Source organism: Varanus komodoensis, unplaced genomic scaffold (genome assembly GCF_004798865.1).
Source record: "Varanus komodoensis strain SLA01 unplaced genomic scaffold, ASM479886v1 scaffold7_1, whole genome shotgun sequence".
Classification (NCBI taxonomy): Eukaryota; Metazoa; Chordata; class Lepidosauria; order Squamata; family Varanidae; genus Varanus; species Varanus komodoensis.
In genome coordinates, this window is record NW_025336479.1 from 11,328,300 (window position 1) to 11,347,301 (window position 19,002).

General features: G+C 46.1%; 2 protein-coding genes across 3 annotated transcripts in view; one reads left to right on the plus strand and one right to left on the minus strand.

Moving 5' to 3' along the window:
* The first annotated feature begins 75 nt into the window (after positions 1 to 75).
* On the plus strand, positions 76 to 3,309 carry NDUFB7 (NADH:ubiquinone oxidoreductase subunit B7). The gene is made up of 3 exons (XM_044453798.1): positions 76 to 268; positions 2,085 to 2,253; positions 3,124 to 3,309. The coding sequence occupies exons 1-3, from the start codon at positions 157 to 159 to the stop codon at positions 3,218 to 3,220; spliced, it is 378 nt and encodes a 125-aa protein (XP_044309733.1). The 5' UTR covers positions 76 to 156; the 3' UTR covers positions 3,221 to 3,309.
* A 1,066-nt stretch (positions 3,310 to 4,375) lies between these two features.
* The window catches only part of TECR (trans-2,3-enoyl-CoA reductase), a 38,476-nt gene continuing 23,849 nt past the window's right edge, over positions 4,376 to 19,002 (minus strand). For both annotated transcript variants that reach the window (XM_044453584.1, XM_044453583.1), the window contains 11 exons: positions 14,754 to 14,805; positions 13,303 to 13,347; positions 12,744 to 12,847; positions 12,539 to 12,654; positions 11,843 to 11,948; positions 11,505 to 11,577; positions 9,817 to 9,860; positions 8,920 to 8,977; positions 8,150 to 8,238; positions 7,370 to 7,415; positions 4,376 to 6,138 (listed from right to left, as the gene is read on the minus strand). In XM_044453584.1, coding sequence (XP_044309519.1) covers positions 6,011 to 6,138; positions 7,370 to 7,415; positions 8,150 to 8,238; positions 8,920 to 8,977; positions 9,817 to 9,860; positions 11,505 to 11,577; positions 11,843 to 11,948; positions 12,539 to 12,654; positions 12,744 to 12,847; positions 13,303 to 13,347; positions 14,754 to 14,805 — 861 coding nt within the window. In that variant the 3' untranslated portion in view covers positions 4,376 to 6,010. The remainder of the gene's footprint in view (positions 6,139 to 7,369; positions 7,416 to 8,149; positions 8,239 to 8,919; positions 8,978 to 9,816; positions 9,861 to 11,504; positions 11,578 to 11,842; positions 11,949 to 12,538; positions 12,655 to 12,743; positions 12,848 to 13,302; positions 13,348 to 14,753; positions 14,806 to 19,002) is intronic.

Genomic DNA, 19,002 nt, shown 5'->3' on the forward strand with positions numbered 1-19,002 from the left:
CTACAATAGAGGGATTCATTCCCTTACCGGAAGTATAGTGTGCCACTCTAGCCTATCATCTTTGGTGAAAGGATTTCCTTCCGGTTCCGGGAAAAGCTAGGGAGCTGGGGTTGGGAAGAGTCGCACCGAGCGGCGGCGGGGACAAGGACCGGGACGATGGGGGCCCACTTGGCCCGCCGGTATTTCTGGGATGCCGAAGTGGAGCCGGACCCGAACAACATGCCCACCTTCGACCCTCTGTATGGCTTCCCGGAGCGCAAGGAACGCGGTGAGCGGAGGCGAAGGTCACCGGGCTTTGGCCCCGCCCCTGCCCGCTTTCCGCCTCGGAGCCCGGCCCGCCCAGGCCACCCCTCTGCTCGCGGTGCAGCGGGGCGCGCGGGCGAAGCCCCCTTTCCCAGGCTGGCATCGTAGCGTGGCAGCTGCGGCTCCGGGCAACCGGCGTGGTGCACTGGCTGAAGCATCCCCACCAACCTGGCCCCTTCCAAGTGCGCGGGCCTGCAATTCCTACCATTCGTGGCTGGGAGCTTCTGTCCAACGCAGCTGCAGCCGCAACCAGGTTGCGGGGCGGCTGGATCAGATTAGGACTGAGGTGGCCGCCCAGGTTCAGGTACCCACTCTGCCCTGAGCGCGAGTGGTGAGGGTGGCCTTGTGCAAGGCGCTGCCTCACAGGGCGTTGTCACGATAAAATGGGGCAGGGGACACCGCTACACCCCCAGTCTCTTCAGAGAACGGTTGCAATAAACGTAATAAAAGAATCGAACGGAAATCTCCATCTGTACACCTGGCCTATGTTGAAAGACAGGTGGTTGCTGGTCACATCTTGCCACAAAGCTGATATGGGGGAGTCTGTGGTTTTGTGCAATATTTGCTGTCATTAGTACTGGTGTATCGATTAAAGGCATTCTGAGACGTATCCCTGCAGTGCAGCTTCTAAGGAATGTGATCTCTTTCAACAGAATTCTTTTTAGCCAGACAGGGATTCTTGTTAGTGATTGATTGGAGAACTTATATGCCACCCCATTCGCATAAGCCTCGGGGCGGCTTCCAAACCATAAATAAATATAATCGATACAATTACATAAAATATTGGAGACATTCTGGCAAAAAATTGTTAAAATCAATAAAATTAACAGTTAAAATAACGTTTAAATAAAAAGGTCTTGGCCTGGCGCCGAAAAGCAAATAACGACGGCGCCAGGCAGACCTCTCTGGGGAGCGCATTCCATAAGTTGAGCGCCACCACAGAGAAAGCCCTCCTCCGGGTACTCACCCTCCTAATATCTTTCATGGAGGGCTCCCAGAGAAGGGCCTCTGCCGCCGATCTCAAGGGGCAGGAGGGCATATATGGACATTCCCTGATCTCAAGGGGCGGGAGGGCATTTATGATAGAGTTGTTGCAGTAAAATCAACAGAATTTAGTGCCACATTAAAGACTAACAAATTTATTATGGTATTAGCTTGCATGAACTAAGGCCATCTTCATGAGATGCAGGGAGTTATTAAAAGAGCAAATGCATATACAGGTTTCTCTTTGTGTGTCTGTGTAAATGGTGGGGAGGATGAGAAAGAAATAAAACACACAAAAGTATTTGGTAACTTGGTGCAAAGACTTTTTTGCTCCACAAGGGGAAAAATGCATGTAGGTTATCTGAAGTGTAACTAGCACAAAAGATGGCCTATAATGATGTACTTGCCTGAAATACATTGAAATAAGACCTGACACACATAGCTGTAAGCTGAGGACAAGAACTTTTGTTAGAAAGATTTCCTTCTTACCTGTCTGATGCCTATTCATAGTATAATAAATATATATTAAATACAACAAAAGCAGCGTTCACAAATAAAAGTAAACTTTTTGTAAAACCACTGCTGATTGTGAATGCTGTTCACATCCCTTTGAGACTGGAGTTCTTGATATATAAACTGATATGACTTAGATCAGTTAAAACTAATTTGCAGATCAGAGTTGGAAAGGTCGTATCGCACTACTACTCCTAGCATCGATAGAAAGTTTTCAACCCGTTCACCTTCTATTTGGCTCTTAACCACATTTCTGTCTGTTTCTTCCTCTTCCATTTTCCCAGTGATGATAGCAACACAGAAGCAGATGGATGATGCTAAGCTCACTCTGCAACAGCGGGATTATTGTGCCCATTATTTAATTAAACTGCTGAAGTGCAAACGTGACCATTTTCCTAATATCTTTGCATGCAAACATGAGCGGCATGACTGGGATTATTGTGAGCACCAGGAGTAAGTTGCAGCATTGCCTCCTTTCTTGTTCATTGCTTCCCTTTGTCCGTTCTTCCTTGCTGTGCATTAGCCGTGGTTCTGAAACAGTCCTTTCCTGGGCTTGGAGGTGGACATGTCCTGTCCAGTAACATGACTAGTTTGAAACAAGCTATCATTTATTGGATGGTCAGCCCCCATGGGCAGGGGGTTGGAGATCTTCTATATTGATATGCTGGCTATTCCTTATTAACTCTGGGTGAACCATGGGTTGGCTCTGGAGCACTCATGCTTTGTTTCTGTACAAGTTCCCAGAGTTATGAGGGAGCCCTGTACTGGTATACATTTCTAAGAGTATCTGCCTGATGTGTGGGAAAGCTAAATGTTAAAGCCTGGTCTCACTGAACCTTGTAGATTATATGATGCTGCTCCATCTTCTGTTGCTTTCTAGTTGTTATTTTTGTACATACAGTTAAGTATTTTAATATTTAGTATGTAAACTTCTTAGGGCACAGTCTGCTCTGTTCTGCAGCAGTAGCAGCTTTTTTCGGCTACCTAGGTTAACTCCTGGTAGGAAAAGGAAGCTGGGGCACTGATAGGAATCAGTGCAACCTGTCAGTCCAGCCTCCTCCCTTCACCACTGCACCCCCTTTTTGCCTCCCCAAGGCCTGGTCATATCCTCAAAGAAGTAGCTAGCCAGAAAACATTGAGAAGCTGTAAGATTACACCCTTCGAAGTTTTGTTGTATCAAGTGGCATACAAATGAAATGTAGGCATACAAGTGGGGTAATTTTGAGGGATTCAAAGCAACTAACCTCTTCTTGCACTTTGTACAGTGAGTTTGGTAGGGGTCAGCTGCTCCAAACTGATCTGCCCTTGTGTACTTTCCCATAGCTATGTCATGCGCATGAAAGAATTTGAACGGGAGCGGCGTTTGCTGGCTAGGAAGAAACGTATTGAACAAAAGAAACAAGCAGAAGCAGCATCCTAACTGGCTTCAAGGAGTCTCCTGGTCCTTCTGCAAGCTTCTACAGACCTCAGAGTCTGTTTCGTTGAAAACAATAAAGACAGTATCCTGTACCCGGGTCTGAAACAATTACTGTTTACCTTGAATACCTTGAGAGGAAATGAATGTGGATTGGACTTGAATGTTAGAGCTAATGAATGCTTAGCTTTCAAGGATGTTAAATTTCTCATAATTCTCGGAAGGGAATTGTGAAATTCCACTCCTCATATGATCATCTTGTAATAAGAGGTGGTCTTTCATTTCTGGGCTGTAGGAAGCACCATTTACTGTTGGCCAGACCAAAGTGGACTGACAGTTTGTGCACACAGAGACCCCCCAACTGCATTCAGAAGGTGGCCAGCATTCCATATCGAATGGGTATTCCCTTTGTACTTTCCTTCGAGTTTGGTGTAGATGCTTTGTTCTACAAGGAATTGCTGCTTCACCATATAGGAAGAGGTGGTAGTAAGCCAAGATCAAAGACAGCCAGCATCCTTGGGGCAGGGTGTAGAACCGCTTACACCTATGAGGAGATGGTAAATGCTGGAGTAATCTAGAGGAGTCAGACTTGGTGGCACCAGCACTATATGAAGTTTTTTTTATGTTGGGTCTTGACTGAAACATACACACGGCTTTCTGATTCAGCTAAAACACAGAAGGGCGGTGTGGATTTGGGCCTTGAATACCTTCAGTGCAGCTTCCATGTTTGCTTCCCCTTGTGTCCCCAGCAGCTGCTTGGCAGGCTGGGAAGAGAGCATGGATTGGAAGGAGCATGTGCAGAGTGGGAGAACCTCCTAGCTCTCCACAGTTTCCCCTGGAAGTGTGTCTGTATGTGTGCACTTACTGGGTGAGGCAGGGACATGCTCCTCACCCACAAGGAATACAGAGTGGGTTCTCTTCCAGACTGCCACCCTTGTCTTGGTGTAACTAACCATGTGAGATGAGAACATCTTTTTAGCGCTATATACTCCCCGTTTCTTGGTTTGCTTGTTAGCATCCTACATATGTCCTCTCTTTCAGAAAGGATAATCCAATATGAAGCAAACATGTTTTATACCCTTCCCTGCATGTAGTCCTCCCTTGAATGAGACAAGTCCTTCCACATGTTGCTCCACAAAGACACAATCTGGCACAACCCAGTGGCTGGATCAGTTTTTTATTGGTGTAGTTCCAAGAAGTCAATTTGACACAAAACAGACCATAGCAGTGGCTCATTTAAACAGCTGCCATTGAGCCTAGCAGGTTTCCAGTTTCTTGCTGCTCACATGCAGCATAAACTAAGACTCTTGCAAACTTTCAACCTGACCCTAGGCATGTTTGCGTTGAAGTATGTCCCACTAACTTAAATGGGGCCGACTTCAAAGTATGAAGGATTGCAACTTTAGTAACCTTAAGACAAACAGGAAAGGAGAAGCAGATTCTTCTCAGACTATCCAACAGACTATCCATTTCTATAATACTTTATTTTTCTACAGTTAAGACTGCAGGTCTTTTCTTTCTTTCTTCTCTGTCACTGAAAACAACTCCAAGCTGTGTTTCAAAGCATTTTTCCCCAAGATCTTCTCAGTGCCACTGTAAGCATAGTTTTCAATCATAGCCTAGAGGCCACTTTCAAAGAATGCACACTTTTAGGCAGGAATGGACCTGCAGTCTGGAGAAAATGCATGAAGTGATTAGCAAAAGAGCAGAAAGAAAATGATGTGGAAAGTGGTTTTTCTGACCCTCCTCTCAATGACCTCCTCTCCCAGCTAAGTCCTATTGTACCAATTCCCCCACAATGGGGCTTGCTGCTTAGCAGGTGGAGTGTGGAGAAAAAACAGGGCTGCACAGTGACAATTAGAATCCACTTGTTACAGGAAAGGGGAGGCATTTACACCTAAGATGAACTGCTGGTTTCAACCCTGTATGGTGCTGAAACTACCCATACAATACGAAGTATGGCTGCTCCCCAGTCACCCCCAGTGTGTCCCCCTTGTTTCTGCAGCAGAATCTCTAATCACTCCTACACCTTGCTATAAATCAGCCTTTCCTTACCTGCCCTATGTAGCTAGAATTACATAACAAAATAACTTTTGGAAAAATATATTAATTGTATTGCTCGTATCTTCCAGCTTTAATATGTGGGTCTCAAGCACCAATGCTTTTTTGCTGAGTAAGGGGGCCAAAGGATGCAAAAGACCATGTTGATAAAAGAAGACAGCCTCATCATGAGGTTCTTAGCAGGATCACTTCCTCCAGAAAGCTACTACTGAGGTCAAGAGGTGACCTGGTAAGCTTATGCCCTACCAATAATAGCCACTAGAGGGCTCACTTAGCCAAGGAGGATGCCAAAACCTGAGCTAGGAGAGGGACAAGTATCTGGCTGGTACCTGTTCTAAGCAGTCAAGAGGAGAGGCAAGTTTTCTCTTTAGGTCAGGCTCTAGCTGCCTAGATTAATTTTCTGGCACCTGCTCTCACAGACATAATGCCCAGCAGCTGCTTCGTGCTGTCCTCTATAAAACTGAATTGTTCCCTCTGTACTCTGCTGCAGCCTTTGGCTTCATGGTGCTTTGTGGCAAATGCTTATTCCAAGCTCAGAATGGGATAAGGACAAAGATGGTGGGGGTGGAGGGTGAGGAGGCCATAACCTGCATAAGCAAGCAATTCCTGCAGCTTCCCTCCAACCACAATGCAGACAGCAAGAGAAAACCCCATTCTAGGCTCCAATTACAGCCACTCGCAAGGTAAAAAACAATCCAAACTACTGGCCCAGACCTGGAGACAGCCACCTCCAGCTCAGAGCAGGAAGGGGACGATGGGCGAACGCAGCGGTGGGTAATCCCGAAACTCCTTGAGGTAACTTCGGTGTTTCCCCTTTGCCCAGATGGTCATTTGGATAAATCCAACCAGGGAGAACAGAGCCACTGTTGGCAAAACAGAGACGTTACTTGTTATGTGTCTAAAGAGACACCTCTGCTTCCTATTTTCTGATAATCATCGGAGTGGGTTCACTGGAAATTCATTCTACAAGGTAATGGGAAACTGGAGACAAGTGGGCCACCAATTAAGCAACCCTAAAAGTGCCTGTGATTCTGAGACGACAGTGTCTGCCTTGGGCTACTAAATTATCTAGAATCATTGCACTAGGGTGCTGCTTGTAAGCCACCAGGTCCAATCCCCTGCCTGATGCAGGAAAACCAGAGCTAGACTTCCCACCACCTGGGGCCTCCAAGTGTTTTGGCTAGATCTCCCATAAACCACAAGCAGCACGGCCCATGGTCACATTTGGTCAGAATTGTAGTCCAAAAGATCTGAAGGGCATTAGGTGAACTACAACCCTACTACCCTACTTCAAAATCTACAGCAAGGGAAAGCCTCTTTCTGGCCCTCTACAGAATTCAATTCACTAGTATTTTGGTCCCCTTATATAATTTATGCTGAGACTGAATTGCTCAGTGCAGAGCAAAAATACTAGCATTACTTTAGTTTAAAGCTGTTACTGCCAGTAACTAAGGAAAGCTATTGCCATATTTTGAAATGGGTGAAAACCTGCACAAAAACTGGAGAGCTACCGACTGATTTGTTGTTGGGGGAAGGAAGATGTGGTTGGGAGAAGAGGGCATGGCTTTCTGCTGAATGCAGGATGACCAGATTAGGAATCCGGGTCTGAAGTTCTGCATCCCTAAGATAAAACCCTGGCATTATTGTCTCAGCAAGAGCTACTACTAAATGTTAAGGTACTACCTAGTACCTTTATGACACATCAAAATAATAGATGAGAACATCTTCAGCTCTAACTGTTCCGAAAAAGAAGTGAGGCAATGGACATGGAGAGAGAAGAGGACAAACCTCGTGGGTTCTGCCTCCACAAGGAATGGAGCTGCCTGAGTAAGAAGCAGAGGCCACAACTGCTGTGTCCTGCAGGCTTGATTTGTTATCCTGCTTGGCCTAAGAAGAACAAGCTATTTGTGCTTGTTTAAACATATGGACCCTATTGACTTCAAAAGGAAGGGAACCTTGTCACACCAGAAACAGAAGGGGCTGGGAGAGGAAGAAAGATATGCAGCCTTATACCGATCCCTTCCCCCCACAAGTTATCATTAAGGAAATCTAAGGTAAGAACCTGATGTGCGTAAAGTCTGGGGCAAGACTTACCTGGAAGGCACTGAGTCATAATAGCAAAACCAATCCAGGATCCCACCTGGAAGAGAAGGAAGCACCAGTTCAGGGTTGTGACAGACGAGGCAATGCCCCGAGACATGAACGTGTTCCTAAGCTATGGCCGAATAAACACACAGCTGCTGTAGCCCTTTTGGCTGCCAGTCACACTCACAAGGGAGAGGAGAGGCAATTATGATCGGCACTGAAAAATCTCTGGAACAGACTACTCCCCTTTAAATGTAACGGGTCAACCACCCAACTGCTCTAGACGGAATTGTGGCCCTTGGTCAATGTGCAAGCAGAACGAAGTAGCCACGCTACTCTCAGTGAAAAGGAAATATCAAAGCTCAGCTGAGTATGGCAGCCAGGCTTGAAACAAGTCTGCACTGGGCAACTGATCTCAATATAAATCCCTGTGCACGGGAGGCATTATGCTATAACAAATCAGGAGTCGAGTTTTGGAGAACAGCAAATGCTCAAGCTGCATCTTACAGAGCAATGTAAGATTTATCTCGGCAAACATCAAACCAAGGTTTACCCAGTGCTGTCTCTGCAGTGTAAAATAGGGTAAGGAGCATCCTGCTATTTAACCCAGCACATCACGTAGCTAGAAGAGGGGAACGCTATGCTGTCTGAATGCCTACCTAGAAATTGTCTCCTTAGCCACATACTTTATGTGAAGAGGGATACAGAGCAAGATACATGGAGGCAAGGGAAGGTCCCTTCCGAATTCAAACCTCACCCATTTGCTATAGGGCTCTATGCTTTTCTCACCTCATAGGTATAATTAGGACAGGAGACCAGCAAGAAAAGCCATGTGAAGGGGTTCTTGGTAGGATATGGGATCTTCCTAGTTTTGGAGCCTGGAAGTAGTAAGAAGAATTAGATTTATTTCATGATGCTCTGGCTGATTCACAAATAACACTAAAGCACAGTTAAGCTCAGTGTGTACAAACTGGAACAAGTCTCAACAAAGCCTTGTACAAGTGGGAAGCCCACTTCAGTAGCATTTGGTTTTTAGAATCCCATATCTTAAATATTCTTTGTGTCTTACTGTCAACAAAAGCACCCTTGGCTTGATTGGAAGCTCTGGACAGCTTCTAAATTAGCCAGGCAAACAACCCAAGCATTGAGGCTGGCTAATTTAGAAGCTGGCCAGAGTTGCTTTCAAGCAATGGCCTATGATCTGTACATAATACTATCACCTCTTCTGCTCTTCCCCACTCAAATCCTTTTCCAAATGCACAACTCTGCCAATCCCAGCTTTCCTACAAAAAAGTAACTGTGCACCTTTGCACAGGATCAGAGTTCACTGTGAGTGCTGGCATTTTCTGGCCTGCTCAGATCTCAGCAGTCTTTTTCCTCAGTTAGAAGGCCATCAAAGACAGCACATGGGCATTCACCTGCCACGGGCTGCAAGTGCCTTGTGCCATGTGTCCCTTCAGCCTAATAGCTCCAAGACAGAGCAGCAGGCCCTTAGCATACTGCTGATCACTGCTTTCTTTTTGCCTTGGGATGTCCCCATGGCTCTCTTCTCTACTTACCAGCAGGGCGCAGGTTCCTCAGTGCAATATGAATGGAGAAGTTTCCCAGCTGACAGAACTGCAGGAGAAAAGAAAGCTATTGTCAACATACGGGAGCCAAACACCTCTCACAGTTCCCTGTACCACCAGACGTCATACAGGTTCCTGCATGAAAGGAATCCGAAGGCTACGCACATGCTTTTGCAAAAATCTCAGGAACCAGCTTGGAGGGAAAGACAGAAACCTGAATGTGCAAATCCAAGGAACAATCACACTGTATCTCCTCCTCCCACCATCGATAACTGGCCTTTAAAATTTTGTTTTAGTAAAGCCCAAATATAAAATTTTGCCTTACATAAACTTTTATGTAGAATTCTAGATGTATTTTATCTTTTTAAAAAATACATTCCACAGACTAACCCAGTAAATTCTATTCTACCTCACCACACTTTGCACCTATTTTACTTCCCAAGGAAATAAAATCTCTCTCTTCACGTGGAGGATTGATTATTTATTTATTTATTTATTTATTTATTAAAACATTTCTACGCTGCCCCTTGCCGTAGCCTCGGGGCGGCTCACAACATAACAAAATACACAATAAACTAAAACAATAATTAATTAATTGCAGTTTGTGCCAGGTATCAGTCTGCACAGGGCTCACGCCACAAACAGGTTGCCCTGGGTGTGGCACAACAGTGTCTCAACACAAAGAAGTAAGATCGACACCCTTGCCTCGATGTGGGGCGGACGTCCACCAAAAGCTTGGTCATTGCTCCAAATGCCACATGCTAGTAGGTCCCACGTTGCTACATCCCTCCATCCCTGCTCTATCTCATATCCTCCTCTACCCGCCCCACTTTCAAACCTATGTGTGGGGCTGCTGCATCCTATCCTGAAGGATCTACATATCCTTACCAAGAATATGATAAGTGCCAGTTTCACTTGTTCATGTCCATATGCTGAAGATGAAGCAAGGGAGCAAAAAACAGAAGTGTTAGCACATTGTGGTAACTCTGACACAACTGATACATTCCCACAAGCAGTCAATCCCATAGTGACAATAGGCATCAAAGAAGTCTGCCAGAAGAGGATGACAAGCAGTTTACATAGCGACTGTGAAGCAGTGTGAGGCAGGATTGCAGGATTGCAGGATTGCCTTTACTGCAAAGGAAAATGGCAGGAAGAAATGCCTTCTTCCTCCTACAATTAGATGAGGATGGGAAAAGGGGGGTATGTTGACCCTTAAAATAAAAATGGAAAGAGATCTGTTGTCATTTTTCAAATATTTACAAGTCACCAAACCAGCAGTGTGTTTAAAATACTGGGGCTACTATGCACAGGATGTTCAGAAAAGTAATGTCTAAAAGCAGATCCCTTTTTAATACAGAACTTCTTCATAGGCTAGTGTATCAAGATTGAACTAAGTGTAGGAGTTATTTATATCAGGCAAAATGGAATATTCCACACATATCTTGCCTTTCCTCAAGGAGCTTGCTGCAGTGTACATGGTTCTCTCTCCACCTGCTTTTTAGCCTCTTGATAACTTGTTGAAGTAGGCTTAGCTGAACTGCAGGGGCAAAGTCTTCCTGAGAACTTAATGGCTGAGTGGGACTCTGATCTGAGGCCCCTTCAGTCCTAATCTGCTACTCCACCTGCAGCACAAAAACAGAATTCCTTCCTTCCGTCACCTGTCTGTATAAGCCATGTCTTTTTGGAAGTGGCTTAAATGCCCGTGTGGCATAATAACTAGAGTGCTGGCCTGGAATCTGGAAGGGACTAGGTTCTGGTCCCCTCTCAGTCATGAAGCTCACTGAGTGACTTCTGGGCCTGTCACCGGGCCTCAGCCCAACCTACCTCACAGGACTGTTGTGAGGAAAAATGTAAAGGATGAGAACTTGGGTTCCTTGCAAGAAGACGAAAAGTGGGCTATAAATGTCATGCAATAATTTGCATTACTTGCAACATTCTCTGAGGGTAGGTGAGTCTCTGTCAGGAATGCCTGAGTGATCCCAGCAATGTGACTATCACCCACCCACAGCAAAGATCAGTTGGGAGGAAGGGTCAGAGATCAGGGAAGATCATGCTCGCCTGTGGTTATTTAGTCTGTGCAATCTTGGGAAGCAGGAAGAGGGAAAGAGAAGTCACAGGCCTACCCTCTGAGTGGAGAACACGGAAGAGTTTGCATATACCTGCTTATTCTAACACTCAAGTAGGTACGCGGAGCACTGGAAACCTCCTTCCCAATGACCTAGAAGTCCAGTTTGATGCCTGCACAGGCTTACTACCACATACACACTGTCAAGCCCATCTTGGCAGCAGTTAGACCAAGACACTCATTTAAAATCTGGGTCAGGAGGAATGAAAGCTAGGATTCTGCTGAACTATGGAGCCATCATATTTCTGTACCTCCCAGACCTGAGGAATCTACACAGCCTATCAGAAGCTAGTAGTGTGTGGCAGAGCAGCCAATGACCTCCGAACAAACCCTGCTGCTCTCCTGAACAGACTCTGCCAGTAAAGCACAAAAAAAGTCAAAGCCGCTCCAGTTCACTGGCCATCACCGACCACCAAGACCTCTGCTTCCTCGTCATTTTTCAACATACCAGGCGGAGTATACAAAGGGTGGTTGATATAGTATGCCATCCAGGCAGCAAAGCCCCAGTAGTACGTGCAGTTCTGGAGAGAAGTATAAGAAAGGACACATGAAATAATGGCCCTCTAGAGAAGCCACAGCAAAAGGCAGCTCTGACGGCTGTGCCAACCATCCTCATGGCTCAAGGGGGGAGGGCTCAAGCAGAGGACAGGCCAGCCTCCTTCCCTGAAGGATCCCAATCCCACTTGCTGAAGCTGCAAGCAGGACTTTGGAGGGCTGCCTTTCTAGCCCTCTTGTTGCTTGCCCTTTCCTGCCCCCTCCTGTAGGGTCTGCTCCAGCACTGCTCACCTTGAAGATGTTGCGCAGCGGCATCGTCCCATGGGAGAATCGATGGACAAAGAGGGTCTCCAGGAGTCGCTTGACGTAATGGAAAGAGTGGCAAATGCAGGCCAGGCTGGAAAGCAAAAACAGAGAGGGTTGGCAGAAGGGAATAATGTAGCAGGGTTACTGGAGAATGCGGCCACCTTCGAACATCATCATCCAGAAAGAAGATACTGGCAGCTCTCCAAAAGTCCTCCTGGTGCTCTGCTTTGAGCATCCATATTTTGAACTGCCTTTAATTAGGAGGAGACTTTGGAGAGTTTTCCTGGTTTCCCTTAACCATTGAAGATTCAGGACAATTGCCCCTGGAAACGGACTGAAGCATTAACCTAAAATCTTGCCACAGGGCAAGTACACGGGGAAGCCATGGGCTGCTACAATGCTCCAGTTGGGCCTAACAGCCACAGAGAGTCCAGTGTTCTACCCTGCTTAAGTGCTACTTCTGGAAACGCCGGCTGGACTGTGATACAGGGAAACTTGCCATCCAAGGAGTAGAATGGGAGGAAGGAAATTGGCAAGCCCATCCGGGCAGGAAAGACAAATAGGATATGCATTTTGTCCTTGACATGGGCCCAGTTGCCAGATATGTTCGTGGAACCATTGTCCAGTACAAGCAAAACATACGTGCTTGTCAAATGCTTCCCATGGCCGGTAGATACTTACTGCACAACAGAGTACTTGCTGGTGGTGAAGTCATACTTCCGGCCATAGATGAAGGGCACCCGAAAGTAAAAGAGCAAGTAGATGAGCAGGGGCCCAGCATACTCTGTGAGGAAGACCTGAAGGGTAAGAGGAGGAAGGGTAAGAAACAAGGGGCCCAGGCAGGGGGCAGAGGAGGCTCTCCTGCAGAGAGAAGCAGCATACTCACAGTCACCCAGCTGATCTGCGCTCCCAGGTCTCGGAAGTACAGGGTTGCTGTGGTGCCCACAGGCAGGTTCTGAAGGATGTCCTCATCCTTGAGGGACTTCCCCTCTGGAAGAGAGGAGGACTCGCAATGAAGCGCCCCTTGCCTGAGACTCCAAACGCAGCGGCTATGCTCTTGGTTTCACACTAGGGCAGTGCTGGCTGCCTGGCATCCAGAAGGGGGAAGCCGCCACCGGCGGGGAGGGGGCATGAGAGCCTAGCAGATTAGTCTCTCACCCAGCTCTCACTCAGCTGCACTCCCAGAAATGACTACTCCTTGCAGGCTTATACAGGCTTTCAACTAGGCCTCTTACAAGAATTTTCAAAGTCAGAAAATCTCATGTCAGCAGCATTCCCTTATCTAGACTTAGTGGCCCATCCCATCTAGAATTCCAGCCCATTTTGCAGGGGGGGGGGGTGTGGCGGGTGGGTTCCTTCTTGTTTGCATAACTTTATTGCTAAGTTAAGTTTCCCTGAAGAAATAATGCCAAAATATCAGCATGCTTTATGATATACCAACTTACTGGGATCTAATCGCAGAGACTGCCGGGCTGGATACCACTGTGGATCTGGAATCAGAAAAATGAAGCGGTTTTATAAGGAGTCGGTCCATCAGTCCATCTAGTCTGTACTGAGGACACCAAATGTTGGCAGCTCTCAAGCAGCTCCCAACTCTTTCGCAGCCCTAACTGGAGACACCAGAGATGCTGATTTGAGCCTTGGGAGCCTGGTAGCGGCTCTTGTGTGACAGGCTGGTTACAATCTGAGGAGGGAGCCGCATCCTTACAGCTGCTCTCTGAATCCTACGCAGCAATGTCACCTGCTAAGGGAAAGTATTCTCGAGTGTAGAGGAACTGTTTAACTGTGCAGCGAATCTCAAGCCCTGCCCTGACATTTTCAAGAACTTGTACCTTATACATTCCCCACAAAGTTTGGGGAGATTAGACCTTACTTTTTGTTCCATACATCACGCTCAAAGAATCACCTTTTCCCAGCCCTCAGGTGTTCAGAAAGTTCTGATACTGAACAATCCTGAAGGAGGGCTGTTTCCTCAAATCCGCTCCAATATGGCTGCCAGAAGACTCCATGCATTCAAATAAGCCAGCATCACACAGAAGCATTTGCAATGTCAGAGCGGCTGTCTTTCAAAATGGGAGTATAATGCACTTTTCCAGCTGCCACATTTCTTTTTTAAGTAATCTATTTATGATGCCGTGCAGCCCTGTCCATGCTTATGTCTATGTCTATTATCTTAATTCTCTATTCAGACAGATAAGCGGAAGCAGCATCCATCCACAGAGTACAGTTTGATTGAATCCATGACTCAGTGTGAATGTGAAGGCTGAGAAAAAGGGAGAAATAGTTCAACATTCCAAGCAGTGTGTAAGTGCCGTCCAATACTTGTTTTTACAGCGGTTCAATGGGGCTCACGCTCAGGCAAGTGGGCATATGAAGGCAGCCTTAGCTGCCCTATAAGCCTTCAAATGCTTGTAACTAGATAAAACCATCTACAACATTTCCAAATCCTGCAGATGAATACAACAATCCAGTCCTCTCGTCTACGTCAGAATTCTCCATGTGCTACAACAAATAAAAAAACTGCTTTGTATCTGGTTATGTATACACTAAATCACAAAGTGTGGCAGTACGAGAAAGGGTAACAAAGCTTATTTAATGTGGGCAAACACTCTATTCTCTGAGGCCTATGGCAATGAAAATGAGCGATCAAAAGCTACTGACTTTTCAGAAGTCAATTCCAGTTAAAGAAAACAATAGCATTTTCAAGGGCAGATTATTTAACTGTCATGGTGAGGATTTACATTGGATAACCTGACTTAAGCTGTAAGCTACTCAGCTCTGTCAACACTCTGTCCTTCCATCAGGGTGAGGGTCCCATCGTGAAATGAAATGACAAATGACAAAACCAGCAGAAGGTTTGCATCTAGTCACACACAAAGTCTTATTTCATACATACGGGTCTTTGTGAACAGGTTCTTGATTTCTGCTATGGTGGCATTTGGCTCCACCTGAAAACAAGACAGACAAGAGAAATCAAGGGATCACAGCAGAATAGCCTGCATGCATGAAGAGAAAATGAAACTCAAGCCCCCTTGATCCGATCATTCTGGCTTCGGTAAATAATGGCCCAGGGCAAAGCAATCCTGTATTCTTGGGATCTACAACATGCATTCCGTGGGCATCCATGTGTCCACAGCTTCTTCTCTTGAGGGCCACCAATCTTCCTAGTCCTCTTAATTTTTTAAAAATAGATTTTTGAAATGTTAACTTAAAGGCTGGAAGTGCTGCAAAGTGAAGTGCCAGTCACCAAAACAGTATTTCCAAGAATGCCTTTGAGCTCCACGTGTCCAAAGAGGGAGTCTTAGAAAATATGAATGGGGAGCATATGGCCACAGCCTGGTACTTCATTGAGCATGCCCAGAAAATAATATCTATAAAGGTGGCAGCATGCTTCCTGGTGGAATTGGGTGAGGGGGAGAAGAGTGATGGGGTGTTTTACCTGTGTGGTCTGTGTGTGTTGCTTGGGTTTTATAATGTGGCTGAGGTGCAGGCATGTGTTTCACTGAGATGGGTGTTTGCCTTCCTGGGGCATCACCCATTTGTTTGTCTTAGTATTCATGGTGCTTTGTGGAGCACATACGTGACTTGGTGCTTGGGACTCAGACCCCACATCTTCCTAATACTCGGTTTCCTGGCCAAGCTTTTGAGCCTCACTGGTTTACCTCTTGTGAAATGGGAGCAGAAAACTGTGGGTTCAAAACAGTGATATGGAGGTCTTAAACAGTTGGCCTTTTTCAAAATGATTTTCAAGTACAGAAGTACAGAACCACAGGTCCAAGGGCCATATCCAACCCTCTGGCTTTTTCAAATGGCTCCGTCCCCTTTCCAACCATTGTTTGGTGGTGTCTTGGTGTACACGCCCCCACCCATCCCAAAAGGCTGAAATTCCTCTCCTAAGGCTGAATTGCTTGAGGTTTTAAACTAAAATATAACAGTATCTTTTTAAGTCTCCACTGAAAAGCAGCTCTCACTAACAATTCTTGCCTGGGATAAAGGTGAAGGAAGGAGCACCTGCTGCTTGAACTCACTGCACACAACGCAGAATAGTTTCTTAGCCTCTGACCCCCAGCAGCAGGAGCCAGCAGTGGGGCATATCATGAGGCCTTCATCATCCTCCCCATCACGTCCAGCCCTAAGCTCTAGTCAAGGAGCTTAGGGGCTATAGGAATAACCCTAAGCCAAGGGGAACAGCTTTTATTTCAGATGCTCGAGGTCCCCGTTTTAATCCAGCGTATAGCCTCATGCTAAGAGAAAACAGAGCTCCCCCCCCACCCACCTGGGAATGCCCAAGCAAATCAGCAGCAGCACTGCATAGGCAAGCTACAGATAGGCCGGCCAGCCATTCAGGCCCAGCCTTTTCCCTCTGGCAACCAATGTGACCTCCATCTCCACCTCCCCTGCAAAAACAATGTACAAGTCCTATTTTGCCCGATAGGAAGCAGACTTTATTGCCTCTCCCCTGCACTATCCCTCCCTCTTTCCTCCCCTACAAACTGACTGCCTTATGTGCCTTGGCAGCACCAACACCCATTTCTCCCGTGCCCCCTGGGCAGCCTGCCCCCTCATGGTCCAGGAAGCCTGGGGGTGGGCAGAGACAGGAAGGACCGATGCACTGCTGAGCTGATCAAGCTCCCTCCATGTGCCCCCAGCCCTGAGTTCCATCCTAGGCCACTTAAAACCAGCTTGGGTGAAATGGATGCTTATCTACCAATCACCCTTTACTGAACAGCATCCAAGACGAACGAGATCCTGAAGGGAAAGACTCCTGCAGCACAAGACGGCCACAGCTCCACAGATGGATCACTTCCACATGTTGCATAACTGTCTGTCATAGCATCAGTAAAAATGCAGGAGTTGTTCTGGAACAAAGTGGCTAACAACTTCCCAAGGAAATGGCTGGGAGAACTTTGGTCATGGATGTTGGCCGTGAGATGGGCCTTCCTTACAAGCCAGAGGAGGGACTCCGCAGCATCCATACTGGTCAAGGACAGAGCCCACAAGTGGGATATTCTTGCACATGGCTGACTTCCATGGTTTATTCTACTTCTGCCCTTTATGAGGGCAGCAGAGATACATAATCAAATATTCAAATTAGGAATATGCAAAACAGAACACGAGCGCTTACATCCGTATATGCCCAACCGCCCTTTGAGATCTGCGGGAGAGTCCCTTCTCCGGGAACCCTCCATGAAAGAAATTAGGAGAGTAAGTACTCGGAGGAGGGCTTTCTCTGCGGTGGCACCCAACCTATGGAATTCACTCCCCAAAGAGGTCCGCCTGGCACCGTCGTTACTGGTTTTTCGGCGCCAGGTAAAGACCTTTTTATTTAAACATCATTTTAATTGTTAAAACATATGATCTGGCCAGGGCAACTTCTTCTTCCTTCTCTTTCTCCTCCTATATTTTTATTTACTTAATTTATACTGATAATTTTAATCTTATATTTGTAAATCAATGTATTTTTTGTATTTTGTAATTAATGGTAATTTATTATGTGCCATTGTATTTCATTGTATTTTATCGTGTTGTAAGCCGCCCCGAGGTTTCGGCAAGGGGCGGCATAGAAATGTAATAATAATAATAATAATAATAATAATAATAATAATAATAATAATAATAATTCATGCGCAAAATTGATAGTGACGTCGGCATCTCTTGACTCAGTTTTGTTTAATTCACAAAATAGACACAGTCCTGCCAGTGATTATTGGAAGAGTATCTCTGTGTGTGGTAGGGTGGGGAGGGACGCTACTTTTAGCCCATTTTATTGCAGCCACAGCAAGAGATACTTCATATGGAAGATATGGGGCTTCTCTACCCGTGACACTCACTGCACCCTTGTGATTTCTCACCCAGGTAGTATGTGGGTGCTTTACATGATGTCATCATCCTCCAGGGCCTCTCACATGCTTTCTAAGCATGTTGAAGGCTTTTTCTCCATTTGTTAGAACAAGGATAGCACAGAACTCTACAAAGCAGCCTTACATTTTTTGCAGCTCCCTTATACCACAGTGCCACCTCATGGTTATTGTAATGGAGTGTATGGAAACGCAGAGGAAGAAAAATCTGGGGGTGGGGGAAGCATCTAAAGGAGTCTGAGACACTGTAAAAGGGGGGACACACAAATTCTAAATAAATAAATAAAATCTTAATCCTGCAAAGATGCTTCAGTAAAGTGGCACATTAAAAGGAGTAAAGGCCTCATATAAAAAAGTCCAGCATTTAAAATCCTTATTCTGCAGAAGCAATAAGAACCTGATCATTATCAGTACTTAGAATGATGAAATACTTGTTATATTTCCCCTACCTTTTCCACCAAGGAGTCCAAGCCAACTTATACAATCCTTCATTCTCCATTTTACCCTCAAACCAACCTGGTGAGATAGGTTAGGCTGCGAATCAGCAATTGGCCCAAAGTCACCCGGTGAGCTTCCTGGTCAAATAGGAGCTGTGAGCTGGGTCTCCCCAGTCCTGATGCAACAACATAACCACTACAACACTCTGGCACTCTGCCTAATTTCAGGTGGACTGCATTCACTAGGACATGACTCTCTCAATGGCAGATGTTTCCAGTATGTTGTTTCTAGCAACAAGATCCCTGAATGCCCTCAGTACCTTGACACTGAAAGAAGTGGGCTATGTCTACACACACACACACACGCACGCACCTCCCTAGCAGTGGAGATGTTAGAGGAGTGCTCTGTGGGACAGTCCTGCAGATGGCTGACCTGTGAGTGTCCATCCAACTCAGCTTTCAGATCAAAGCAAAAGGAATGTATGAAGATTCTCGGGCAGATGCCAAGCATGGATCAGCACCTCTAATGGCTTGAAAAAGCAATGCAACCTGGGAAGCACAACCCAAGACTTGTGTTACAGCTAATCAGGCAGCACAAACTGTGACTCGGTCTGAATGCAGCTTTAGAATTGGTTATTCCTGTACACTGCTGCTGATCCTGAGGAGGCCTCTTTCTTTTGCTCCAAAATCATTATTTTACTCAAAATTCTCTACTGAGGAACTGTAATTAGCTTTGTAGTGATGGCTCAAAGATAGGAGAATAGTACCAGTAGTACTGTAACAGAAATGAACCATAGGAGGTAGACAGGAGGCCATTTCCTAACTGGCAACCTGAACCACTCCTGTCAAA